The following is a 22,501-nucleotide window of genomic DNA, read 5'->3' on the forward strand; positions in this document are numbered from 1 at the left end:
TCAACAAAGCAATTGAAATTCTTTGGATGTCTATTACATATGGGAATGAGGACAGTCTCAAGTCCGTAACATGGGAAACATGCAGAAGGGAGAGGGTTAATCAGGACTATTGCATACAGCAGGGACTTTTGCTGGAAGAAAGGCTCTTCATTTTCTACAAAGACAACTTAATTTTGCTTCCATCTACTAGGAATATGCTGGCTTGAATCTTCAAATGCACTGATTACAAAAGAAATACATTGCATTTCACTCGAGTATTTTCTTGTTTACTAAGTTCTCACAAAAAAACAGAATAACATCTTTCAAACTAGGTGTCTCCAGAGCTCTGAAATAAAGAAGTCAGCAACCTAAGGCAGGCGCAACGTCTCAGCCTAAACCGATCTCTAAAGCTGCAGTGAAGTGCAATTCATGTTAGCTGTCCGCTTGGTGGGGTGACAATTAATGGGAGCTTATCAAATATTTGTTCTATAAATTACCAATTAGATTTATCAGCTAAGATTGAAATCAATTATAATTCATTAGCTGGAAACCTACATAGGTCAATCCAAAGTGTCAGCAGAATTTAAGAGCTATGCACTTTAAAACTAGTGCCTTTTAACATTAGACGGTGCTTAAAAGCCTCCCTCCCTGGATGAAGCAGTCAAACAGACAGCTACGCTGCGCATACACTCCACGCATTAGCATGCGCGTGGGGCTCAGAGCAACAGGTGGGAGTTTCAGAAGCATTCTGGTTTCTCCCCACTCCTCACCCCTGCAGCGCGGTTGCGTAAGGTGGCTTGTAACAAGACAACTGCATTTATAAATTTAATTGTAAATTATACCAAAAGCTTTCATTAACCCAACCTGGTGTTCAGATTCATTATTTGGAAACACAGAATGCTAAAAGCCACCTTTCCACTTTGGCAAGTTTTCTTTCGATCAGTCCATTTCTCAAACAAACCAGCTTTGTCCTTCTGACTTTTTTTTTGAGGTGGGGTGAGGAGGAATAAAAGAAGGAAGTGAGGAAGAAAAGAAAGTAGACAACTAGGATTGGAAAAGAGGAAAAAAGGAACTTGGGGAGGGAGTGGGGACAAGAAGGGGCAGGATGTTCCAATTATTAACATACAATCATTTTAACAGCCTTTCTTCCATGGTAAAAAGGGTGAGGAAGATGAAGGGAGGAAGGTTAAATAAGAATTTTAAATGCCAGTATTACAGGGTAACATTTGGATGAAATTCTTCTCCACTTACAAGCCACAAAGGACTTAAAAGAGCAGCATGTTCAATGGCACCTGCATCATATGGGAGTCGAGCCAAATCACAGGTGCTCTGCTTGTCACCAGCAGGCAAACCTCAGATTTGAAGGAATGTTATTTATTCCCAAATAAGATCATGACGGAGCCCATTGTTATAAAGATGATCTAGCTCAGCAGAAAGGCTCCAAAATGTTCAGGTTCTTGCTTTACCCCCAGATTTAGAACAGGTATGCCAAAGCCTGGCCCTGCTCTAGTCTGAGGCGATTCATGCCATCAGTTGTCCTCAGTTTCATAGGACTGTTTTGTGAAGATAGCTCAATGAAGAGTTGAAGACTTGGCAAAAAGTACAAGTTTTCATAACACTGATGTTTAAATGTGTTCTATCAAACACCTACCTTGGCTTCTTCCAAGCGACCCAGGGCTTTGAGCAGGTTCCCCAGGTCACTGCGAACACAGTACAAATCCTAGAAATCCAGAGATACTCTGTCATTAACTATACTCTGCTTTGTCAATCAAAAATATCTTTTTTTTTTGGCAGCTGGCTGGTATGGGGATCCAAACCCATGATCTTAGTGTTATAAGGCTATATTCTAACCAACTGAGTTAACAGGCCAGCCCCTCAAAAATATCTTGAGATCACTGTTATACATCTAACTCTCTGTCATTTTATTGTCAACTAAAGATAATCCTCGCAAACTTAAGTGCAGAACCACAATCCCTCATCCTCAATTCCAAATCCCAAAACTCATTTAACAGTTAAACCTGACCTGAACTGACAAGACTATTTATGAATACTTTTATCTTTTGCTGCAGAAATATAAATAAATGTGTTTCACTATTAGGTGCTGCTCCAGACCTGGCTGGGTGTTTTACATATGGTATTATCATCTTTCTAAAATCCTAAAAATTCTGAATTTTGAAATACATTTGGCCCCACAGGTTTCAGATAAAAGACTATGTGATCTTACTAGAGCTTCTCCCCTCCCCAAATGTTAGTCATGTCTTTAAAAGTTATCAAGGGCCAGCCTGGGGCTCACTTGGGAGAGTGTGGTGCTGATAACACCAGGGCCACAGGTTCAGGTCCCTATATAGGGATGGTTGGTTAGCTCACTTGGGAGAGCATGGTGCTAACGACACCTAGTCAAGGGTTAAGATCCCCTAACCGATCATCTTTAAAAAAAAAAAAAAAGTTATCAAATATTTGTTCAACTGGTGGGTCCAAGTGCATTGATGTTTACAACTAATTGACCACAACCAGTTACAGATTTCTTTGTTCCTACTCCATTCCCACTGCTTCACTTGACTCACCTAAAATATTTTTTTTTTAAATTGTTTTTTCAACTACTTTATTCAAGTTTATGATGAATCACTCCTATATCAAGAACCAAAACTTTTCCACAGTGGAAAAAAGTATTTAACAAGTGATTACACATCAGTAAACCTACCCTTAGGCTGTCAGGCATATTTAGAAACCTTGACTTCATTTCACTATTAGGCAGAAGATTACCATCCAATCAAAGCCTCAATCCTGGCACCTGCCACTAGATTACTCATTAGTATTAAGTGCCATTAGAGTTGAGTGGATGAATAATGAAAAGCAGTTGACTCTGCTTTTTATTAGCAGCTCAATTGTGTTGCTAGTCATCTGACTCACCAGTCCGTTCATCAGTATGAGACACTCATCAGAACACTGAGCTGAAATTTTTATTTGCCCTATTTTGCCTTTGTCAGTCAAATCCAGTCAATAAGCACAAACAATGGCAATAGGGAGTATGCTTATCATTTCTCTGCTCCATGAGTGAAAGAGCCTTAAATTAAGCCCTAGAAAGTGAAATTTTGTCCACTGTGCCAAAGAATTATATATTATTCTCTCTGCAACTGTTTTATGGCTTCCAGAATAAGTTGATTCATTTTACTGATAAACAGCTTTTGTGACTGTATATTATCATCCATTAGGTGAACCAAAAGTCTGCCAACAAAGTATAGGCTGCCACAGAATACTCATGGTCAATCATACTGAGTCAGCTCCATGATCTACTTGACTCCGTACCATCCCTCAAGCAATGACTGATGTTTTGGGGAGGATATGGTTGTCTCCCATAACCTCAATCACAAAGGGCTAATACTAATCCTTAAAACACTGTAGGTACCATTAACCTTACTACAGACTTCTCCTCCTCTAATTAGTTTAAGCACTTTTTAACCCTATTTTTTATTAATACTCTCAGAATTAATGAATTCTATAATCTTGCTATCTACCCTGTATGGTTTTTTCCTACATTTTAGGGGTTAACCTCTTGATTTGGCAGACTATGACTGAATAATCCAATCTTTTCATACAAATTCCTTCTACTACTTGAAAATTGTGGTTATACATCTTTGGACTTTTACCAATCCCTATGCCTTTTCTGATCCATAATAATCAGAAGTCTTGCAATAATTCTCCAACAATGGCAGTAATGGCTATACATTTTAGTCAACTGTTACATAATTTTACCTTCTAGTTTCTATAAACTATTCGATTGGATGGCATCCAAGTCTATACTTAGTTATATCATCTAGATCCATTACAACATACTAAATCAAGTTAACACAATGCCCATAGTTAAAAATAGATTATCTTCAAGATTACTATAAGATAACCAATAAGGCGGTTTTAGAAAAAGGTAAAACATGTCATATTAAAGATAATACTGAAATCCAGGTCTCCAGCTTGGGGATCCAAACCTGTATGCATGAAGAGCTAATTTCTAGAAAATGAAAGGACACCACCATTCTCCCAAAGATCAAACCTAAGACATCAAATTCTGCTTCATCTGTCAAAATCACAACAATGTCTGCTAAGAGAATCACATTTCTCCAACCTGGACCATTCTATCCATCCCAGGTTAATACTTTTCATGCAAACCTTTATTCAGTTCAATAATTTGCCTGGAACTATAGGGGAAAAAATTACTAGAATCCTTATCAAGAGGTTTACAATCTATATGGAAAAACAAGGCACACACATACTAAATGCCCACACAAGTGTAAAGAATTTTAGAGAAGTAGATGAGTTCATAGGAGAAGCTGAAGCTGAGCCTTGAAGGATGAGTAGGGTTTTAATAGATAGAGGAGGAGAGCATTGAAAAAAGGGAAAATACTATGAATAAAGGTAAGGAGATGGAAATGAGTAACATTTTGCTGTATAACTATCCCTCCTAAGATAGTATGTGTTTCCTGCCTTTCCTCCTAAAGCCCCTCACCCAAACTGCCCACATCTGTATATATACATACACACGAAGTAAAACCAGGTCAATAAAAACCTACAGTAGTTTTCAATTGCCTCTCAAATTATATTCAAACTCCTCAGCCTCTCTTTTCTTTCTAAATCTTCCAATTGACTCTCCTCTACTACACTCACTTCTTGTTACCACTTGACTCACCACTCCAGCGAAGGACGTCTACTTGCTATTTACCTTCCTACAGAATGCTTAGGTTATAAGCACCCACTCAAGGAAATCTTCTGATTAATACTCTCCAACAATAATCATCTGAGGAGCTTACACCTTTTTATTTCTTTTATGGGTTGGGTCCTCTCTCATATTATAACCCACAATTTCCCCCCCAACACATCTCCCCAATTCCTAATGAAGCACTGTACACACAAGAATCACTCAAATATTTAAATGTGACATTTGCATGACAACCTTAACAAAAAGTAGAACAGAGAGGAATAGAAATATATGGTTTTCTACAGTTCAGCTGTATTTAAGAGAGGCTCACAACAGTAGTAAATAATGACAGTAACACGTGAGGGTCAGGATGCCGGTAGCTCTCAGTGCTCTGCATCGACAATTGAAGCAGAAACAATGGCTCAAAAACCTATAGATTCAGAAGCAGAGCTGCTTAGAGCACTCAGGGTTAGAGTCACTATACAAAGGACAATTTCATGCATAATTCATAAAAGGGAGTGGCAGATATGGGTAATTCTAGTGAGCCATCATATGAAAGAAGACCAGCTGCAGTAGAGCTTTCAAATAAAATGGGCTAAAAATTTAGCGAAAATGTTAAACCATCCCAACATTACAGAAGACAATTCAGAATGTAAAAATATGAAATAGCTCTGTCTTAAAAGTAATTTCTATAATCAAGTCACAGAGAGTAACTTCTAAATTGATATATCAACTTAAAAAGATACACACTGCTGAAAACAAGTTACCAAGGTATACCAAAATAACCAGTTTCTTTAACTATTTTTCATAGAATGCCAAGTGCATCTATGATTCAGGCCCACAATGCACTAAGGATGCATTAAGGACTGTCAACAATGGGCCGGCCTGGTGGCACACTGCTACAGTGCGCTGCTTGGGAGCGCGGTGGCGCTCCCGCCGAGGGTTCAGATCCCACATACAGACCGGCCGCTCACTGGCTGAGCGAGGTGCGGGCGCAACACCGAGGGTTGCGATCCCGTTGCCGGTCCCGGTCCGGTATGGGCGCGACACTGAGGGTTGCGATCTGTTGCCAGTCACGAAAAAAGACAAAAAGGAAAAAAAAAAAAGGACTGTCAACAAGAACACAATGTAAGTAACAGACTCAAGATTCTGTCAGTACTGATGTGACAACGGGCATTTGACATTAAGTTTAAATCCAGATATCCTGAAATAAAACATAATCACTATGGTATATTTAGGGTGAAATTAAGGAGTTTGCAAAATCCCATTTTCATCCCCATTTCATTTCATTCAGAGAAATAAAGAAGCACCTTCCACTAGAAAAAACATAGAACCAGATGGGAACATATGGCTGTTTAATGCCTTCAAGAGGTTAATCCCATGATTTATTTTAGTGCTATCTCACTTCTTTGGTAGGGCATGATGATAAGATCCCTGTTAACAGGTTAGATATTAAATAGCATGGTTCCATCTCCCACTTTAGTCTGCCCTTCTCAACATACTCCTACAGTTTGGTATCCTATCAGCAGCAATGACTGCTCTACTACACACATAGGCAACTGGAAGCCTAAACCAAGGAGATCAGAGGTTAAAGTTGGTCAGGACCACAGCTGTGTAAAAGGGCACAAGTAAGTTTATACTTAATCAACAAGTGAAAGCTGGAACCAGCCCTGAACCTTGGTACAAATGGGGTCCAAGCCCCAGTAGCAGTACATACAGGGTTCCTAAAACTTTTTATGGCTAACTAGTTAGATAGTACTGCAATAAAAATTACAAAAAGTCACTCAAATTTACATATATTACGCATTGAGATCTTTGAAAGGATACACTAGAAATCAGTTTCATTGGGGACCTCCAAGAAGGGTAACTGGAACTTTTCATTGTATCTATTCCAAAAAATGAATAAAAAAATAGAAATTAACTGAAAATTAACTGGAAAAAATAATTGTTAATAGATGCCATGATGAAAATTGATTTTACATCTTTGAACAAACTACTAAATTAAGCTTCAGTTTCCTAACCTATAAAATGGAGATTAAGGGACAGCAAGATATGATCAATGGTTTTCAAACTGTGCTCAAGGGCTGTCCTAAGGGGTGGGTGCCCTCTGGGAACATAATCGCCTATTCATCTTTTATTTCTTTTCGTTCCAACATTTACTTTGAAGATATTTGGGCTCAGGTTTTGATATCAACTTCACCATTACTAGCTGCGTGATCCCAAGAAAGTTACGCAACTCCTGAGTCTGTGGTGTTTTTTTTTTTTAAATTGGTAAAATTGGAAATAATACCATCTAAAACTTTGAAGGCTCATTGTGAGTAGTAAGACTAATCATGTGAAGTAGTTAGCACAGTGTCTGAGCACATAGTAGACTTTCAATAAGTGGTAGCTATAACAGTTAATAATAATTATTAATCACTTCCAGGATAGTTGCAAAACTGAATGTTACTATGTAGCTTGGGAATACATTCTTAAACTCTTTCTGGATTCCTATACCCCTCTCTTTATCACTTACCTCTTAAGTTTATATATACCTTCCCTAATTACATAAAAATTTCTGAGGACAAGTCTTATATTTTTGTATCTTTCAGAGACCCTAACACAGTACAAACTTAATGTCTGCCAGCTGGGCCTCGCTTGTTCCCCAGAACACATCTGCAACTTAGACAAAAAAAAAAAATTGTAAGAACTAATCAAAAGGCTGATGTGGACACTATCACATTAATTCTACCACTTCTAATTATGTTGAAAGAAAAGGGAATAGGATACTGAGGAACAAATTTTGAAGCCTAGTTTTCATGTCACTAATCTATATACCAGCACCTTGTTTTAACTATTTATACTACAGATTAGAACTTTATCCACCATTCCTTGAAAATCAATTAACTGCTGCAAACACCTATCAGGATTTATACAAAGTTAATCAAAACGGCCCAAAGAAACAATGTCATGTGCCCTGTACTTTATGGATGTTACAAAAATGGACAGAGTTTCTTTCAATAAGAATCATTTTTATGTTTTTAATATAACATGCTAGATAAAGCCAATTTTTTAAAAATCTAACACAGACCAGGTCAAAGCAATTTCACCATTTTAAGTGTACATAAACATAAACATTTCTAAACTCTTGACTTTATTACATGCAAAAACCTATTTTAGTTTCTGAGGTATCAAACTTTGTTTCTGGGTTTCTGTGAAAGGAAAATAACATTAAAATTTTACTCACAGGATTGTACTGAAGAGCAGAGACATAAGCTTGTACAGCCCCTTCCATGTCGCCTGCTGCTACCAATGCAGCTGCCAGGTTAATATAACCATCAATGAAATCGGGTTTGAGACGCAATGCATGTCGATAATGCTCAATTGCTTCCTGCAACTGCCCTCTTTCCTTGTACACATTCCCCAAATTTGAATAGGCTTCTGCCAGAAGGGGGTTCTGTTTAATCGCCAGAGTGCTAAAGTGAGCAGATCTGGAAAAGGTGAAAAGTGTTAATGCATGGGTATGCATGTTACAGAAAAGGAGGCATGGCCCGTATGCAATTCAAACAGTTTCTGAAGAGCCCGTGCTATTGCTAATTACAGAACAACACATTATCTTTTAACTAGTGCACAGCAGGAAAAAGTCTGAATATCAAAGTTTTTTAAAAAGTGGAGGTAGTCCAGATTGCAAATTGGAAAAGTTTTTTCTTATGAGAAAATTCTTACTAGAGTCTTATTACCAAACCGCAACACTGTAAATCATGATCATTAAGATCAAGAATGAAAATGCAGGGCTGGCTGGTTAGCTCAGTCAGTTAGAGCACAGTGTTAAAACACCAAAGTCAAGGGTTTAGATCCCTGTACTGGCTAGCCGTGTTAAAAAAAAAAAAAAAGAATGAAAATGCTGCATGTTTGAGTCTTGTTTTCCATTTGTTGATAAGATTTAATGATGTACATCTTTAAATGTCTAAATATGCCATATGCCAGATGACAATATAGTAAAAGGACAAGAACACAAATTCTTCCCTTTTAATTCAACTGATTAGCTAAAAGCAACACATTGTAATAACTTAATGAGGCATTTACAACTTGAACCACACAGATGCACCTCCTGCCACAGCATTTAACATCATCTTTTATAAGCATTTCAGTCCCTCAGGCTGAAAGGTCTTATAAAGGTGAGACTGAGTGCTCAGATGTACACTAAGAATAATTAACTCACAGAGTTAAGAAAGCAGCAAACATAGGCAGAAAAATCTAGAAAAGATCCCTAGTCATACTGACAATATAACCACCACCACCAAAGGAGAGAGAAAAACTGGCAGCTAGGCATGTCACAAGTGGGCAAGACAGCAGATGTGCGTTGGTGGCTCTGTTGAAACCCAGTACTGGAAAAATTTAAAAGATCAAACATTTACGTATCATTTTTCAAGCTCAGCACTCAGAGGCAGCAATCACCAGCAGGTACCCCCACATCTCCTACCTGTCCAGCCTTCGACACTGGAAGTGTATAGATGAAAGTAATAAAAGCACACCAGTATTGTCTGGCTCTTGTCTCCAGAGCTGCATGCAGTGTCTTTCAGCTGCCTCAAAATCTCCTGCCTGATATTCTCGATGTGCCAACTCAGCTAACCCTTGGAAGGAAAGCATACGTTTCGTTGGTTCTGGAGAATCATCAAAACATTTGAGGGAAGGAGGGGGGAAAACAAAAAGTTAGAAATGCAAACAAAAAAATGTAAAAATATGGTATATTCAACTTAAAGATGAAAATGCTTGAAACTATGTAAAGCACTAGAGTGTTCTGCATGTTATTTATATCCCCAAGTTAACATCAGGTGCAGAATTGGCATTTTTAAAATTCACCCATTAATACTCTTTCCCAAACTAGATAGGAATATTTACTTCCAAATGAGATTACATTTTATGACCAAAAATACTTTGTACTTTTAAATTATAAATCATAGGTAGCATCTAAAGATTAACTAAACATTATTCCTTATAACTTAGTTAACATACAGAAACAAAATATTAAATGTGTGATTTGGACAGTTGCAAAGATTTAATAATGCCAGAATAACCTACTGGAAAACTTAATACTTTGTTGCATGTTTTACATTGGATTGGGGATGGGGGTACTGGTATCTCTTAACTGAGGTGGGAACACCAGATGTTTTTTTAACTCTTTAAATTACATTGATGTGTTTATATATTTCACAATTTAATTTTTTTTTTGTCTTGTCTTTTTTCGTGACCGGCAACGGATCGCAACCCTCAGTGTCGCGCCCGTACCGGACCGGGACCGGCTACGGGATCGCAACCCTCGGTGTTTGCCCCCGCACCTCGCCCAGCCAGTGAGCGGCCGGTCTGTATGTGGGATCCGAACCCTCGTCGGGAGCGCCACTGCGCTTCCCAAGCGGCGCACTGTAGCAGTGTGCCACCAGGCCGGCCCCACAATTTAATTTTTTTTAAAGGGCAACACTAGAAACAAGCTTAAGGAAAAAAGATCTAAAAGTCAAGTTGCTATTTTTCTTTTTTTTAAAAAAAGATGACTGATAATGGGATCTTAACCCTTGACTTGATGTTGTCAGCAAGCTCCGGCCATCCCTATATAGGGATCTGAACCCATGCCCTTGGTGTTATCAGCACCACACTCTCCCAAGTGAGTAGGCCCTTCAAGTTGCTATTTTTAAACAGCTGATAAACAAGATGAATTCATTTGTCAAGAGCCAAAATATTTAAAGGGATCAAACATTTTAAATAAAGACCCAAGATTTAATAATATCGCTCCTCTACCATCCCAAACTCACAAGACTAAATTAGCTAAATCCCGCCCATGCTGGTTTAGCACCAATATTTTCCAAAGAGCTCTGGTATTGACTAAAGGATAAAAACACTGCAAACAATCCTACATAAACCAAGCAGTTACCTACGACTGCAATGGTTTAATTAAAAAAAAAAAAAAGACTGAGGGCTGGCCCGTGGCTCACTTGGGAGAGTGTGGTGCTGATAACACCAAGGCCAAGGGTTTGGATCCCTATATAGGAATGGCTGGTTAGCTCACTTGGGAGAACATGGTGCTGACAACACCAAGTCAAGGGTTAAGATCCCCTTACCGGTCATCTTTAAAAAAAAAAAAAAAAAGACTGAGAAAACGCTAAAATACAAAATATTTCATAAGGTGCGAAGGAGTGAATAATAAATAAAAGCACTTTGTTATGTTAAGTGACTTAATTCAAATAAAGATAAAGGGTATAGCTAAAGCTCAGAGAGGAAAAAAACAAACTACCTAAGTCTCAATTGTAAATAGTTATTTAAACAGTGATATATTACTGGGAATTTGACCATAGCACTTTCACTAGACGGTTGGAATAGGAAACCATGGACAAATTACTTCTATCAAGGTCACAGTGACAAGCTCAAATTTGAGCCTAGCTTCCCAATCATTAGCGCTGATGAGTGTTCTGGATACTCGGGAAAGCAAAGTAAATTTCCTGACAGAATGCACAGCTGACCAGGAACACAAAGAATAGAGACTTGCATCCAAATCTGGGGGAGGTTATTATATCTCTAACGGACACTAGAAAATTTCATTTTAGACAAGTCTCTAGGACTTCTTAGCTCATTTTAACACATTACTTTGTCACTTTTCAAAGCCACTTATCTATTTTAACACTTGAAATGACAACTTCCTCAAATAAAATTACACACATAGAAAAGAGCAAGCTAGCACAGAATCTTAAATCTTTGAAGATCACGGTGGGAGAGCGGAGAGGGGAGCACGGACTAATTATTAATCCCCCTCCCTACAATTATGGATAAGATGCTATTGAAGATTCACCTGTTCAAAAACAGTAACCAAAACCTTGACATATCTCAACTGAGAAACAACCAAAAAAATAACCTCGTGGGAAACCTCAGAACCTCAGCCCAATTTCCCCACCCCCTCCCGCCCCAAATAGCCTCAATATGGAAAGGCAGCTGAAGGACACTTCTATAATTTGGTCGTTTTCTTATTTTTAGTACCAAATGCTCGCTACTGAATTGTCTAAGGGCAACCGCCTTGCACTTCTGCAGCTACACTCCAGTTGCTTTACAAACTCTTCAAGCAGGAATGGAAACTTAAAAAAATATATACACCCTATGAATAAAGAGATACTGGGCTAAAGAATGGGAATGGAAAACCCAGAGGCAAAGGAGGAGGCGGAGGCGGAGGCGGCGGCGGCGGCGGCGGCGGCGGCGGCGGCGGCATACATCGAGAAAGTAATACAAAGCGAGAATTGGAAGACCAAGCAGGGTGGTCAAAGCCAGCGGAACAGCATCAAGGTGGTTTCTCCCCCACGGATAGTAAGTGGACCGTAGGGCTGGCAACCTCGCGAAGGAAAGGGTGTGGTTCCCGCGGGCGGGGAGGGAGGACACGGTGGGAAATCCAAGCTGGGGGCAGCGGGTGGAACTGGGCGATGACAAAAGGAACCCCTGGAAATTTCCAATCTAAACCGGGACCTCTCAACCGAAAGAACATCAGAAAGGAGCTGCCCAGCGGGGTGCTGCTCAACGTCTCCTCTTCTCGAGGTTACTTGTAGCAAGCACATCGACGAGATTTTGCTAGTCCTTGGATGATGCAAAGTGAGGATATGATTACATCGGAATGGTATCCCCGCCCTAGATTAGCAGAGAAGGACCAAATCTAGCTAAGAGGAAAGGGCTGGAGGGGGAGGGGGAGAAGAAAAAGGACAGGCGACAAACTGGAATTAGGGGAGAAAACGGCTGCGAAGGAGAGCGAAAGGGTAGGGATTCCAATGCAGCCCATTCCGAGGCATTCTAGGTGCGCACATGTGGGTAGAAGCGTCCCGAGAGAGTAAAAGGCTACATTTATGGGATTACAAAAAAAAGGGGAAAAAAAGGCAAGCAAGAAAGAAATATTTGAGGAGCGGACGACAGCGGAAAACCCGATAGATGCGGGTAGACCACGAAAAGCTCAGCAATGCCACTGATGTAATGGCGATGGTTAAAGGGAAGGGAGTGATGAGAGACAGAGGACGGCGCGAGACCCCAAAGGGGCACCTGCCAAGGTAGAACGGGACACCGGTACCTGTACTGTCGGCCACGTTGCCCACGGAAGACGCCATCTGGAGCTTCTTGAAGGGGAACGAGAAGGGGGTAACTAACTCCCGCTGCCGCCACTACTGGCAAGAGTGTTTCTAGAGGTAACAGTAAGAGGGCAGCAGCCCTACCAGGATTTTGGAAGGCTTATGCGGCAGCAGCACTTACTGGCTTCGAACCTTAGGAACTCTGGTTGGCTGTCTACCTCTCGCCGTCTTGAAATGGCGGCGACGGCTCCTCGGCCGAAACAACACGGACCGGAACTACTTTCTGTTACAATCAAGTACCCGCGCGGAGGTGGCGCGGTAACAGCGCTACCAACAAAATGACTATGGCGAGGTACCTAGCTCTTATGTAACCTTCCGCGCAGGGCTCATTGCGACAAACATGATTGTGTCGAGAGCGCATGCGACAACCCTGTCAACCCGACTCCCGGTTAGGGCACTCTAGGGCAGGAGTGTCCAAGTTTTTTAAGAGTGAAGTGAAAGGTTTTAAAAAAAAACATGTGATTAATGCATTTTTGCCAAAGTGGTTGTAGTCTGTTTCCTAGCCAATAATGTCGATTTTAATATAAATGCCGAAAGCGTCTAAAACGGTTTAATCTGCTTTATTCCACAAAAAATAATTACGAGGCTGATGGATCAATTCTGAGCAAATAAATTCTAATGATTGTATTTCAAATACTGAAGTATTCTTCAAAACGGTGGGGAGAGGGTTCCGATTTGAACACCTCTTAATTCTGACTCCAACCATTGATTTAAGCACTTTGATAAAAAAAGATTGATACTTTCACAGGGCCAAATGTACCCCAACATCTCCAATTTTGGCCATATAGCCCGAAATTTCAAAATCATTTTGGTGTTCAGATTTCTGTCCACAATAATAGGGCAAACGCTTGATAACTCAGGGACATACTGAGAGTTTGCACTCCAAAAGCAGCCATGAAAATTTAAAGATTATTCACTTTCGGCAAAATCCATGACTCTCCTCTGAGTTGTGACTTCATTTCCACCAAATAGCTCTGCAAATCGTCACAATTGGTGATTCCGCTGAGCTCAAGGCAGTTCAAAAACTTGTCATCTGCCTAAACCACACGTCTAGAATGAGTCATGAATTGCCTCTACTTCCTTGAACAAATCAGTTCTTATGATCCTCCTGCAGTTTCAAGTCCACTGTTCAGACATTTTGTTACACTGGTATTAATTTATACCTAATCTCTTGTTCCAGAAAGGATTTAAGGTAACTTGCCACATCAGCAAGAAATTAAAACAAGCCACTGGAGGCTACAAATTGGATCTTAGAGCCTTTTTATTTCTAAAAGTCCTTGATCTAAGTAAGCAGTTCAGTGAATTCCTTCAAAAAGTTTCTGATAATTAGCCCCTTGACTACATTAAAAAAAAAAGTCCTCAAGTTTTGCTTCAATTTCTTTAAGACAGTCAACAAACTGTTAATTATGAATATGAGCACAGGGAAAATTCATAATGTTGCTAATTTCTTCCATCCTATAATCAGAAGTCACGACATACAGTAGAAAAGACAAAGTTTGCTAGACAAACCCTCCTGGAAATTGGGCACCAACCTCTTCTTATAATTTGATTTATCTGGTAAAAACCCACCCCGCACCATAAGTGCCCCATCTGTGTTGAATAAACTCACTTTTTAACTTTTAGAACAGACTTCTCCAATTCCATGGGCAGATATTTAAGCCTTACTGATTAGTTGGTGCTAGCTAATTAAGTAAAATTCTTCTTGTTAAATGCCAGGTCATACTCCCAGTCAGGCAAGCTATTTGGCCCATAGACACTTGTGATCTAAGGTTCCTTTTTTTTTTTTTTTTTTTTAAAAAAGATGACCGGTAAGAGGATCTTAACCCTTGACTTGGTGTCAGCACCACACTCACCCAGTGAGCAAACCAGCCATCCCTATATGGGATCCGAACCCGTTGCCTTGGTGTTATCAGCACCGCACTCTCCTGAGTGAGCCACAGGCCGGCCCAGATCTAAGGTTCCTTAACCTGAGAGAAGAGTCACAAGAAGTCATGATACCTTTTGCTGGGGGAAAGCTGGAAGGTGGGGCTCACTGTGGCTCAATAAGGAAAAACTCCTGTTGTAGCCTCAACAACTCCATCCAGGTATCTGCTAGGAATAGTACCTGGAGGGTTTGGCTTGAAGGACTTATTCATTGAAACGTCTTCTTACCTTTTTCAGCCAATCAAGTAACATTTACTAGAGTATTTATGTGCAAGGCACTGTGGGGGACACAAAAATGAACAAGACAAGATCCTTGCCCTCAAGAACCTTGAAGCCTAATGAGGTAGACACAAAAAGCCACTGAAGAGCAATACAGAAGAATATTATTTAGGTGATAAAATACATTGCTGTCTATACATTTCTGGGGAAGAAACAGTCACTTCTGGCTGGAGGGGAGTGACAAAGAAGACTTGACTTGCGCATTGAAAGAAGTGCTTTTATATTTGTATGTTTCTTTTTCACACTGATTTCTGTGGGGTTTTTTTTCTTTTCCCCCTCTTATGTGCAGCAATTCTAAATTAGAGTTATCTGTAAATAAATCAACTGCTTCTCAACCCCAACCCCAAACTTTGTCATCCTAATAATACCACTAATGGTGTATTAGTTTTCTGTTGCTGTATAGCAAATTACCACAAATTTAGAGGCTTAAAACAACGCAAATTTCACAGTAGTAGTGCCAGTGCTGGACAAGGGAGCAGGACACGCACTGGCCACTGCCACAGAACTGCTACTGCTGGGAAATGGCTCCAAAGGTTAAAACAAGCTGAAAAGGGCCGGCCCGTGGCTCACTTGGGAGAGTGTGGTGCTGATAACACCAAGGCCACGGGTTCGGATCCCCTATATAGGGATGGCTGGTTGGCTCACTGGCTGAGCGTGGTGTTCACAACACCAAGCCAAGGGTTGAGATCCCCTTACTGGTCATCTTTAAAAAAAAAAAAAAAAAAGAACAAGCTGAAAAAATACATAGATGCAACATCGCAGCCCTCCAGATGTGTGGAGATAATATCCCAGACAGAAATTGATCTTCCTGGGCCGCCTGGTGGCGCACTGCTGCAGCACGCCGCTTGGGAAGCGCGGCGGCGCTCCTGCTGAGGGTTCGGATCCCACATACAGACCGGCCGCTCACTGGCTGAGCGAGGTGCGGGAGCGACACCAAGGGTTGCGATCCATTGCCGGTCACGAAAAAAGACAAAAAGGAAAAAAAAAAAAAAAGAAATTGATCTTCCTGGATTAGGTAACCAGTCACAATGAAGAAAATTAGTCTTAAAACCTTGCAGAAATCTTTTAACCTGAATAAAAGTAAAGAACAAAATGATTTCACGGTAGTACAACCATCACTAGCCAGTGAATTTGGAAAAGATGATTCCTTATTTGGTAGCTGTTATGGTAAAGATATGGCCAGCTGTGATATCAACAGTGAAGATGAAAAAGGTGAAAAAAGGGCCGGCCCGGTGGCGCAGTGCTACAGTGCGCAGCTTGGGAGCACGGCGGCGCTCCCACCAAAGGTTCGGATCCCACATACAGACCGGTTCCTGCTCACTGGCTGAGCGAGGTGCGGGTGCAACACCGAGGGTTGCAATCCCGTTGCCGGTCCCGGTCCGGTACGGGCGCGACACTGAGGGTTGCGATCCATTGCCGGACACGAAAAAAGACAAAAAGGAAAAAAAGAAAAAGAAAAGAAAAGAAAGAAAAAGGTGAAAAAAATAGATCAAACAGTGAAAGCCTAATGGGTATGTTAAAAAGGAGGCTTTCTGTAAACCAAAAGCAGAAAGGCAAGGGGAGCACACCCACTGTGAGCTCTGCCGGGTGAGGACTCCTTTTCCTCTCCTCAGCACCAATAGTCTCTAAAGACCAATAGTCTTTAAAGTGTGATGTGACAGCTCAAACACTAATAAGATCCACTTCCTTCTGCAATCACTTTCATCCTACCCCTTGGCTTCTTGACCTACACACTCTAAGGAGACGCGGATCAAAATGGAGGTGAGAGTCAAAGTCTTGGTTTATTTTTCCAATCCAAGTCCAGCACAGAACAATGTTCGAAAAGATTTTCACAATCTTCAGCCTGAAACTGTAGGCAGAGAACAAAATAATTCATTAAAGAATTCAGAATTGCAGAATGGAGACTTGCATCTTCACCTCGATGAGCACCTGCCTGTAGTTATTGGACTTATGCCTTGCCTTGCGACTACATTCAGCCTTTAGATGAGAGTCTGTATCCTTTGCAAGGATCTTGTGGCTATCATCTGGACATTTCTTCACCCATGGAAGTTTCTTCAGTTTTTTCTCACATGGAAAGGAACTCTCTTCCTAAAGATGAGAATCAGGTAGACCAGGACCTGGTTGTTGCCCCAGAGATCTTTGTGGATCTGTCTGTGAACGGTTTGTTCATTGGCACCTTATGAGTCACATTGCAGAGCTCAAGAGCAAGTCATGATGATGTTCTTCTAGTCTCACCAGTGCTACCTCCAATGCAGAATAATCAAATCCAAAGGAATTTCAGTGGACTCACTGGCACAGATGTGCATGTGTCTGAAAGTATGAACTATCATTTGAATTTTGATCCTGACTCTGCTCCTGGGGTTGCAAGAGTTTGAGTCCATGCGAAGTACTGGTCCTATGATTGCCATAAGCCTTACAGAACAGCTGGGAAAACTTGTAAAATAAGGATGGTAGTGAATGCCAATCACACACTGAGAGGCAGAAGGGAAGCTAGCAAATGTGCTAGATGGTTCTTTTCTTGTTCAGGATAGTCCTAATGACCATTATCTTGCAAGCTTGAGCTTTTGCTCTCATGGTAAAACACGTCACACTAGAATTGAACACTCATATCGTAGGTTTCGCTTTTATGAACAACCAGATGGGAAGGACTATCAGGTGATCTAATTGAACATTCAACCAGGAACTCTGAAAATGGAGCTTTTTGTTATTCAAGGTCTTTGTTGCCTGGATCTGCAATTTACCTTGTCAGACTGACCAATCCAATACTGCAATTCACACAGGTTTGTTCTTTGCAGTACCTGTGTCATTCGTTTTATGTCAGCATATCAGAATAGAATTATTTCAAAAACTGGCTTTGCCAAATAAAATGAAGCATTATTTACAGGAGAAGCATTGCTGAAAGATTATGAGAACCCTACATATTGCACTTCGGGATCAAGAAAACAGTTTACAAGCTTACATTGCTATCAAAATATTTTGCTGCCATCACTGTTTCAGCTTTTATGTGTAAAAGAGTAATCAATTTGTTGAGGGGTAAAGAAGTGTTGGCAAGGTGTCTTGAGTTTATTCTGGTTCTTTTCCTTCCTTCCTTCCTTCCTTTGGGATCAAGAAAAAGAGATTTTAAAAGTTTACAAGCTTACATTGCTATCAAAATCTTTTGCTGCCATAACTGTTTCAGTTTTATGTGTAAAAGAGTAACCAATTTGTTGAGGGCTGAGGAAGTGTTGGCAAGATGTCTTGAGTTTATTCTGGCTCTTTTCCTTCCTTCCTTCCTTCCTTCTTTCCTTCTTTTTTTTGGTGGCTGGCCAGTTAAGGGATATGAAACCTTGACCTTGGTGTTACAAGGCTGCACTCTAACCAACTGAGCTAACTGGCCAGCCCTCTGGTCCTTTAAAAAGGAAAGTCTTGAGGATTTAGAAGTGTGACTTATCTTTCATCAATGGGCAAAATAATCACGATGTGAATTATCAGATTCTTCATAATCTGCCCCCACCCCCATCATTTGCTGCTATCCACTGTGATTTTTATGCATTGAAAGCACATTTCATGTGTATTTAACCTGAAGTAAAGTTGAATAAAACTTTTAGAATAAAAATTGTTGTCCCTTGGGCCGGCCCATGGCTCACTCGGGAGAGTGTGGTGCTGATAACACCAAGGCTGCGGGTTCGGATCCTATATAGGGATGGCCGGTTCGCTCACTGGCTGAGAGTGACGCTGACAACACCAAGTCGAGGGTTAAGATCCCCTTACCGGTCATCTTTAAAAAAAAAAAAAAATCGTTGTCTCTTTATTTATTTATTTAAAAAGATGACTGGTAAGGGGATCTTAACCCTCGACTTGGTGTTGTCAGCGTCACTCTCAGCCAGTGAGCGAACCGGCCATCCCTATATGGGATCCGAACCCCGGGGCCTTGGTGTTATCAGCACCACACTCTCCCGAGTGAGCCACGGGCCGGCCCAAAATTGTTGTCTCTTTAAATGGCCCATTTTCAAAAGATAGTGTTGAAAAAACATACCTATGCGATAAAACAGAATTTACATATACACTGAAAATGATTTTTAATCATATACTTTAGAAAGATTTAGAATGATGAGCTGATATAATCTTGGGTAATAGAACACAGATCTTCAACCTATTTTTTTTTCTTTTTTTAAAGATGACCGGTAGGGCCGGCCCGGTGGCGCACTGGAGAGTGCGCCGCTTGGGAGCGCGGCGGCGCTCCCGCCGAGGGTTCAGATGCCATGTGGAGACCAGTTCCCGCTCACTGGCAGAGCGCGGTGCGGGTGCGACACTGAGGGTTGTGATCCCGTTGCCGGTCCCCAGTATGGGCGCAACACCGAGGGTTGCGATCCCGTTACCGGTCAGTAAAAAAAGACAAAAAAGGAAAAAAAAAAAAATGACCAGTAAGGGGATCTTAACTCTTGAGTTGGTATTGTCAGCACCACATTCTCCCAAGTGAGCCACCGGCTGGCCCTTGCAACATATCTTTTTTTTTTTTTTAAAAAGATGACTGGTAAGGGGATCTTAATCCTTGACTTGGTGTTGTCAGCATCACGCTCACCCAGTGAGCTAACCGGCCATTCCTAGATGGGATCCGAACCCGTGGCCTTGGTGTTATCAGCACCGCACTCTCCCGAGTGAGCCACGGGCCGGCCCCCAACATATCTTTTAGAACAGCCTTTTCTAAATTATTCATAAGGTTGTGTTAAGTTTTTGGTATGAACATTTGAATTTTTCTGTTGCCTTCATTTTCATCTGTGGTTTGTCTATTTTTTAAAATGACTTTACATATAAAAATCTTAAAGAAATGTATGCCACTAATTTAGGAAATGTTGTCTTTTCTGTCATTAAACTCTGGTACAAATTGGAATAACATATAAAGACAACTAGTACTACTAGATGATCTAAAGAAATATTGGATGATCTTAGATTCCTATAGTTGCAATTTTTGTGTTATGTATACTTTCCTTTGGTAAATGTTTTATATTGATCTCATTAGCTTAGTCAACATTATCTTGGGTAGAACTTGATTATACAGCTAATTATCATAACTGGATTGGATTCTCTTGCAACATTAAAGTTTATGCAAAGTTTAGGCTGGCTGGTTGGCTCAGTTGGTTAGAGCACAGTGTTATAACACTAAGGTCAAAGGGCTTGGATCCCCATACTGGCCAGCCAACAAAATAAACAAACAAAAATTATATAAAGTTTGAATTTATTTGGATAAAAAGAAAACTTTTTAAAAAGAAAAACATTATTTTGATGTTGGATTTATATTTTTCTTTAATGTACTCACTGTTAAATATGCTAGGAATGACCCCTGCCCCAAAAGACTCTAGTTGAAAAATTGTGGAAACTGTGGAGTATTATATGAGAAAAATATTAAAACCATATTGTATATACCACATATAACGTTTTTTGCTTGTTTCTTTTTAATTTAGCTAAGTCTCAAGTAATTTGGAATCATTAGTTAATCATTTTTTCTCTGAATCAGTACTCATGAGGGATGGTTATCCCCACTATTTCTTATTTTGAAATGCAGAGTGTGTCTTCATTGCACAATGCTGTAATGTAGTGTTTTGGGATTGCCTTGTCCAGAAATGATTCCAGTTGCACAGCTTTAAAGGAAAATGTTTCCATCTCAGATAAAACATGTAATTCAAGATGTTTCTTCCTTTGTCACTTAAAATTTTCCTGTCTCTACCCCTATTTAAACATATGAGTAAAGATCTTAAGTCAAACTTTTTTTTTTTTAAGACTAGTCAAGTGCAGTAGTGAGAAGCAGGAAAGAGTAAAACAAAACTGAGATAACTCACTGCCTTCAGACCAGCCTTAACTCAAACTTAAAGATATGTTGAATGACAAAGCCATTATCTCCACTTTTTTCTCTATTTGTTTTTTTAAAGACAGAACTGATATATTACTAAGAATAGGCACAAAGCCATAATATCATGGTATTAGGGTGTTTTGACTTAAAGGGGAAATGGTACTTAATTTTGGTGAAATACTGATTGTAACTTGTTACGAAGATTCTTTTGTTTTCTAGTATGTTTTTACCTAGTAAGATGGAATATGTAGTGTGTTGCAAAAATATGATTTAAGTATTCACTATAATCTATTTGGTTTAAGAACTATTACAGAATTGTGAACTTGTTATCAAATTAATACAAGACACTTAAACTACTTTTTTTGGAAAAACTATTTATTTGTAAACGAGAATAATAATAAATGCTGAAATGGCCTCTCCATGTTTCTAGAAGCACTTGCAAGTACTGCTTGTGAAATCATGGTACACAGAGGTCTTTGGGCTGCCCTGAACTCTGTTGTATCAAGTGGACATACCTTGTTCCCTGCATTTTCCTCATAATCATGTGTTTAAGACCTAGATATTTAGTGTCAGGATTATTCTGATTTTCATATGTTTCTAAAGTTGTATTTTGTGTTGTTTTGGAGGACAAATGTTAATCCTGTTCTATTTCAGAAAGCCAATTTTCATTGTGCTTTTGTATATCCAAAATATAAAATACCTTTTAAAAGTGGTACAATAAACATGGGAGTACAGATATCTCTTCGACTTACTGATTTCCTTTCCTTTGGATATATACCCAGTAGTGAGATTGCTGGATCATACGGTAGTCCTATTTTTAGTGTTTTTTGTTTTTTCTTTTGTTTTTATAAGATGACCAGTAAGGGGATCTTAATCCTTTACTTTGTGTTGTCAGCACCACGCTCTCCCAAGTGAGCTAACCAGCCATCCCTATATAGGGATCTGAACCCATGGCCTTGGTGTTATCAGCACCACACTCTCCCAAGTGAGCCACGGGTCGGCCCCCTGTTGGCCATTTGTATGTCTTCCTTTGAGAGATGTCTATTCAACTCATTTGTCCATTTATTAATTGTTTTTGTTTGTTTGTTTTTTGCTATTGAGTTGTTTGAGTTCCTTGTATATTCTGGATATTAATCCCGTGCTGGATGAATAGTTTGCAACTATTTTCTCCCATTCTGCAGGTTGTTGCTTCACTCTGTTGATTGTTTCCTTTGCTGAGCAGAAGCTTTTTAGTTTGATATAATCCCATTTGTCTATTTTTGCTTTTGGGTTTTTTTTTTTTTTTTTTTGGGGTTTGGTTTTTTTTTTTTTTTTTAAAGATGACCGGTAAGGGGATCTTAACCCTTGGCTTGGTGTTGTCAGCACCACGCTCGGCCAGTGAGCGAACCAGTCATCCCTATATGGGACCCGAACCCGGGGCCTTGGTGTTATCAGCACTGCACTCTCCTGAGTGAGCCACGGGCCGGCCCAGGTGTTTGGTTTTTTTTTAGTGGCTGGCCAGTACAAGGATCTTAACCCTTGACCTTAGTGTTACCAATACTATTTTTGCTTTTTTTTTTTTTTTTTTAAATCCTATATAAAGATGAACAGTAAGGGGATCTCAACCCTTGGCTTGGTGTTGTCAGCACCACGCTCGGCCAGTGAGCGAACCAGTCATCCCTATATGGGACCCGAACC

At 40.1% G+C, this 22,501-nt stretch overlaps 1 protein-coding gene and 1 pseudogene across 2 annotated transcripts in view; one reads left to right on the forward strand and one right to left on the reverse strand.

The window, feature by feature from the left end:
* Nucleotides 1–13,122, reverse strand: part of OGT (O-linked N-acetylglucosamine (GlcNAc) transferase) — a 36,530-nt gene extending 23,408 nt beyond the window's left edge. The window contains exons 1-4 of one of the 2 annotated variants that reach the window (XM_008567549.1): nucleotides 12,738–13,122; nucleotides 9,132–9,282; nucleotides 7,896–8,139; nucleotides 1,631–1,699 (exon numbers count right to left, since the gene is read on the reverse strand). In XM_008567549.1, the coding sequence (XP_008565771.1) occupies nucleotides 1,631–1,699; nucleotides 7,896–8,139; nucleotides 9,132–9,282; nucleotides 12,738–12,774 (501 nt within the window). In that variant the 5' untranslated portion in view covers nucleotides 12,775–13,122. Of the gene's footprint in view, nucleotides 1–1,630; nucleotides 1,700–7,895; nucleotides 8,140–9,131; nucleotides 9,313–12,737 lie in introns of both variants that reach the window. The other variant, XM_008567548.1, reaches the window with a different exon arrangement.
* A 2,903-nt stretch (nucleotides 13,123–16,025) lies between these two features.
* On the forward strand, nucleotides 16,026–17,896 carry LOC103586325 (annotated as a pseudogene).
* The last annotated feature ends 4,605 nt before the right edge of the window (nucleotides 17,897–22,501 follow it).

Source organism: Galeopterus variegatus, unplaced genomic scaffold (assembly GCF_000696425.1).
Source record: "Galeopterus variegatus unplaced genomic scaffold, G_variegatus-3.0.2 Scaffold331, whole genome shotgun sequence".
In the NCBI taxonomy this organism is placed as follows: domain Eukaryota; kingdom Metazoa; phylum Chordata; class Mammalia; order Dermoptera; family Cynocephalidae; genus Galeopterus; species Galeopterus variegatus.